This window comes from Poromitra crassiceps, assembly GCF_964638095.1.
Source record: "Poromitra crassiceps genome assembly, chromosome: 19".
Classification (NCBI taxonomy): Eukaryota; Metazoa; Chordata; class Actinopteri; order Beryciformes; family Melamphaidae; genus Poromitra; species Poromitra crassiceps.
The window spans coordinates 4,910,996-4,917,154 of record NC_139646.1 but is presented as its reverse complement, the minus strand read 5'-3'; the positions used below and the strand labels follow the sequence as shown (position 1 = coordinate 4,917,154).

Below are 6,159 nucleotides of genomic sequence, written 5' to 3'. Positions count from 1 at the left end.
CTCAGTGCAACTGGAACGCAGAATATGAAGAAGCTTGAAGGCCATGGACACAGCCAGCCGGCTTTGCCCTCACTGTCTGTTTGTTGAGATGGGCTGAGAATGCATGACCACTCACAGCTCATTATGGAAACATTATGACACTCTGCTGTGTGGATGCCCATTCTGTTTACTAGCAACAGAACCGCGTTCACCTCAACCACTTCCTCCACGATATACATACATGGAACAGAGATAACGCCTATCTTTCAACTGTGTGATATCCTGATATACGAATACAGATTGTGCTATGTGTGTTCCTCTGTAACCATGGTGAGCGAAATCATCAAACACTTTTTATGAAGGCAATGTATAAATGCATTATGAGCACATTTATAAGACATAAGGCTTTATAAAACTCATTATACATGTTTAGAATCATGCATGGTAACTTATAATAAGGTTTGTTCAAATATAAGTGGTGGACATAACGTAATGTATATGCCATGCCAAGGAGAACAATGTTTCAAACAATCATCTTTTTTGTCTTTACTTGCTGCCAGCAAATACTGCTCATAATTCATCATAACTGTGTTATAGTATCATACAATTTCTAATAACCTTATAGTGCTGTCACTTTAAAGGTTCACAAAGTTGTGCTAATAGCATATTATTGATATTATATTATGTCCACCACATATACTTTATAGAGAAAATTTACATCACATTAGCCTTTATTTGGACAATCACTAGTTATTAATATATTCATATACATTTCCATTTTAGTTACATATAGTTATGACACAGACATACTTCATATTTAGATGACCTGTGTACATACACAGATAGACATCATATTTGGATAACCTGTGTACATACACAGACAGACGTATTTAGATAACTTGTACCTTACATTTGCAGCTCCTCTCTATCGCACACTGTGCCCAGGCTGTCACCGTGCCACGGTGCGCTCTACAGGGCCAGAATAACAGATAGGTTGAGTCTACAGAGTAGCCTTCAAGTGTGCGTCAAGACATGTCATCTGATGTGTGTCCTATAAGTATCTTTGACTTTCTGTTCAATGTATGTAAGCCTGTGTATCCATCCGTGAATATACAAGAGCGCATCTCTTGGCCAAGATCTATGTTCAATACATCATATCAGACGACTTCTTCTGACTCCTGGCTCCATCATTTCATTTCAACTGGTTTCCTTCAAGTGGTTCACTGTTTACCTTTTGGCTGTGGAATTTCATTCTCTATCAACCTTGTTACAGTATAAGTTGCCATGCATGGCTATAAAGATTTATAGAGCTTTATAAAGCATTATAAATGCATTATATTGTCTTATGAATGTGTTCATAATGCGTTATAGACATGACCTTCATAGAAAGTGTGTTAGGAACAATTCTCACACCTTGCAGCGGAAGTGGAGCATGTCTCATTAGTATTTTGCACTGGGTGTTGGTGGAGCGGTTTTTTGGTTGCGGTTTCACACACACTTTTTTTTTTAATTTGCAGCCAATATACCTTGTGGTGTGTTTCATGTAGCAGTCACACCCAGCACCAGCACCCAGCACCAGCACCCAGCACCAGCACTGTGTGTTTCATGTAGCAGTCACACCCAGCACCCAGCACCCAGCACCCAGCACCCAGCACCCAGCACCCAGCACCCAGCACCCAGCACCCAGCACCCAGCACCAGCACCCAGCACCCAGCACTGTGTGTTTCATGTATCAGTCACACCCAGCACCCAGCACCAGCACTGTGTGTTTCATGTAGCAGTCACACCCAGCACCCAGCATCCAGCACCCAGCACCCAGCACCAGCACTGTGTGTTTCATGTAGCAGTCACACCCAGCACCCAGCACCAGCACCCAGCACCCAGCACCCAGCACCCAGCACCCAGCACCCAGCACCCAGCACCCAGCACCCAGCACCCAGCACCCAGCACCCAGCACCCAGCACCCAGCACCCAGCACCCAGCACCCAGCACCCAGCTCTGTGCAAAGTATCTTTGCACCGTGCTGGGTGTGACCAAGCTTCTTTGCGTAGTTTGCACTTTGCTCACATTGCTCTAGTGATAAAGCACATTTTAATATTGGGGCTATTGTTTTCTAGAACATAAGTCCAGAGCTTTGTCGAATTTGACATGACACAATTTGGTTTGATGGTATTGTGTTAAGGCGGTTTGGTCTGACATTTACCATTTAAGGGGATTTATCTTGTCTTCCGCTCCAGTGTGTTTGTTTGCTGTCTGGGAGGTTGAGAAAACTGCAGAAGGCTCATCACTGAGATTGGGGTGAAAGAGGACCAGGATGTTTGGGGGGAAAGGGGACTAGAGTGGAGGGAAAGTAGGAGGAGAGAGAGAGAGAGAGTAGGAGTTGGGCGAGAGTGGGAACAGATATTAGATTACTTACTGGCAAAATTCAAGTAGGCTACAGCAGCAGCTGTTTAGATTGAGCGTTAGTCATCACCCTCTCTGTCTCTCCCCCTTCTCTCTCCCTCCACCTCTCTCTCTTTCTGTCTGTCCCTCCCCATCCCCATGAGACGGCTGTCTCTGTCTCTCCCTCCCCCTCTCTCTTTCTGTCTCTCCCTCCCCCTCTCTCTTTCTGTCTCCCCCCCTCCCCTCTCTCTTTCTGTCTCTCCCTCCCCCTCTCTCTTTCTGTCTCTCCCTCCCCATCCCCATGACTTAACATAAATGAACCATCCCCATGAGACGGTTGTCTCTGTCTCTGCCCCCCTCTCTTTCTGTCCCCCCCCCCCTCTCTCTTTCTGTCTCTCCCCCCTTTCTCTCTGTCCCTCCCTCCCCCTCTCTCTTTCTGTCTCTCCCTCCCCCTCTCTCTTTCTGTCTCTCCCCCCTCTCTCTCTCTGTTTCTGTCTCTCCCTCCCTCCCCCTCTCTCTTTCTGTCTCCCCCCTCTGTCTCTCCCTCCCCCTCTCTCTTTCTGTCTCCCCCCTCTGTCTCTCCCTCCACCCTCTGTCTCTCCCTCCCCCATCCCCACGTGAATAGCACTTGAAAGCGAGCCCAGTAGAGCAGAGAGGGAAGAGAAAGGGGGTGATTGAGCAGGGGAATGTGATACAGGACCAGTGTTAGAGTTGTGCTTGCATGGAAATGCAGTGAGAGAAAAGCACAAGAAAGAGGGGGGGGGGGTTGAGATGGAGGGAGGGAGAGAGAGAGAGAGAGAGAGAGAGAGGGGGGGGGGTGGAGAATCAAGGAGGAAGAGAGAGGCGGGGTCAGCCTGACTGACTGAATGTGAGCAAGGGAGAAGTCAGTGTTAAAGCAGAGAAGCCTCTCTGTTCCTGGTCACAGGATTGCTCTGCTAGAGAAGGATTTCATCTTTTGTGAGTTTCATTTCTCTATTTCTTTCATCGTGTCTGTGGACTTGATGGACCCTGGACTGTAATTCTGACTGAGGATTCTACAAAATATTACTTTGGGGAGACAAGTACCAGATTTACAAGTGTAGTTTTTGATACAGTTCAGAGCCGTGTGAGGAGACGCTGTCTGCCTCTGACATGGGGTGTAGAAAGGCGCTGCTCATTCTGGGTAAGTCCAACAATAGCACAGTGTGTGTGTGTGCGTGCGTGTGTGTGTGTGTGTGTGTGTGTGTGTGTGTGTGTGTGTGTGTGTGTGTGTGTGTGTGTGTGTGTGTGTGTAACTGAAGTCAAAATTGGGGTCACCCCGCAACTTACAGACAACTGTGCAGTTCACACAACTTCAATAAATTTCCTATAGTTCAGCTATTTCTGCTCTCATTCACAATGTCAAAACATAAAAACATGTGTGTGTGTGTGTGTGTGTGTGTGGGGGGGGGGGGGTTGTGTTGCTATTAGGTCAGCAGCGCCTTTTCTGCCTTAGGAAGCTGGCCAAATTTCAGGTCGACAAAACTCTGATGAAAATGTTCTATAGTGCTTTTGTGGAGTCTGTCATTTCATTTTCCATAATCTGCTGGTATGGTAATCTTTGTGCAAAAGACAAGAACTCCCTGGGGAGTATAGTGAAGGTGGCTTCAAAAATAGCCGGAACCCAGTCCAGAAGCCTGGACCAGATCTGTAATAACCAGGTGCTGAAAAAAGCTGTGTCCATCCGATCAGATGATGCCCACCCTCTGAGGTTCCAATATGAGCTGCTTCCTTCCGGGCTCCGCCTTCGTGCCCCCATAGTTAAAAAGAACAGATACAGAAATTCCTTTGTGCCTGTCTCTATCAGAGCGATGAATGCTGCTGGGGTACAAATGTAATGTCTCCCCATCTGCCGTTGCTGTTATTTTATTTATTTTATTTATTTTATTTATTTTATTTATTTTATTTATTTTATCCTTTTATTCTTTTATCCTTTTATTCTTTTTATCTTTTATCTTTATTTATTCGGTAACGCTTTAGAATACAGCCCGCAAATAAGCATGTAGTTATAGTATAACAACGGGGTTTAGGGCTGTAGTTATAGTCTAACTACGGGGTTTAAGGAGTGAATTAATACTTTAACTAGAGGGTAACAAGATCTGTACTTATAGTCTACGGGGTTTAAGGAGTGTAGTTATAGTATAACAACAGGGTTTAAGGAGTGTAGTTATGGTATAACAACGGGGTTTAAGGAGTGTAGTTATGGTATAACAACGGGGTTTAAGGAGTGTAGTTATAGTCTAACTACGGGGTTTAAGGAGTGTAGTTATAGTATAACAACAGGTTTTAAGGAGTGTAGTTATAGTCTAACTACGGGGTTTAAGGAGTGAAAAAATACTTTAACTAGAGGGTAACAAGATCTGTACTTATAGTCTAACTACGGGGTCGCGGGCTGTATTATGAAGCAGGGGACAAATGTTTGTACTTATAGGCTAATTACGGGGTACCACACTGTACTTACAGGGTAACTACGGGGTTTAAGGAGTGTAGTTATAGTATAACAACAGGGTTTAAGGAGTGTAGTTATAGTATAACAACGGGGTTTAAGGAGTGTAGTTAGAGTATAACAACGGGGTTTAAGGAGTGTATAACTACTAGTTATACACTCCTTAAACCCCGTTGTTATACTCTAACTACACTCCTTAAACCCCGTTGTTATACTCTTGTTATACTCTAACTACACTCCTTAAACCCTGTTGTTATACTCTAACTACACTCCTTAAACCCCGTTGTTATACTCTAACTACACTCCTTAAACCCTGTTGTTATACTCTAACTACACTCCTTAAACCCCGTTGTTATACTCTAACTACACTCCTTAAACCCCGTTGTTATACTCTAACTACACTCATTAAACCCCGTTGTTATACTATAACTACACTCCTTAAACCCCGTTGTTATACTATAACTACACTCCTTAAACCCTGTTGTTATAATCTAACTACACTCTTAAACCCCGTTGTTATACTCTAACTACACTCATTAAACCCCGTTGTTATACTATAACTACACTCCTTAAACCCCATTGTTATACTCTAACTACACTCATTAAACCCCGTTGTTATACTCTAACTACACTCATTAAACCCCGTTGTTATACTATAACTACACTCCTTAAACCCCGTTGTTATAATCTAACTACACTCATTAAACCCCGTTGTTATACTATAACTAGACTCCTTAAACCCCGTTGTTATAATCTAACTACACTCCTTAAACCCCGTTGTTATACTATAACTACACTCCTTAAACCCCGTTGTTATACTCTAACTACACTCATTAAACCCCGTTGTTATACTATAACTACACTCCTTAAACCCCGTTGTTATACTCTAACTACACTCATTAAACCCCGTTGTTATACTATAACTAGACTCCTTAAACCCCGTTGTTATAATCTAACTACACTCCTTAAACCCCGTTGTTATACTCTAACTACACTCATTAAACCCCGTTGTTATACTATAACTACACTCCTTAAACCCCGTTGTTATACTCTAACTACACTCATTAAACCCCGTTGTTATACTATAACTACACTCCTTAAACCCCGTTGTTATACTCTAACTAGACTCCTTAAACCCCGTTGTTATACTATAACTACACTCCTTAAACCCCGTTGTTATACTCTAACTAGACTCCTTAAACCCCGTTGTTATACTCTAACTACACTCCTTAAACCCCGTTGTTATACTATAACTACACTCCTTAAACCCCGTTGTTATACTCTAACTACACTCATTAAACCCCGTTGTTATACTCTAACTACACTCCTTAAAC

At 43.4% G+C, this 6,159-nt stretch overlaps 1 protein-coding gene across 1 annotated transcript in view; it reads left to right on the top strand.

The window, feature by feature from the left end:
• Positions 1 to 3,312: 3,312 nt before the first annotated feature.
• adgre5b.1 (adhesion G protein-coupled receptor E5b, duplicate 1) overlaps positions 3,313 to 6,159 on the top strand; it is a 27,230-nt gene continuing 24,383 nt past the window's right edge. The window contains exon 1 of the mRNA XM_083655372.1: positions 3,313 to 3,523. Within this exon, the coding sequence (XP_083511498.1) occupies positions 3,493 to 3,523 (31 nt within the window). The 5' untranslated portion in view covers positions 3,313 to 3,492. The remainder of the gene's footprint in view (positions 3,524 to 6,159) is intronic.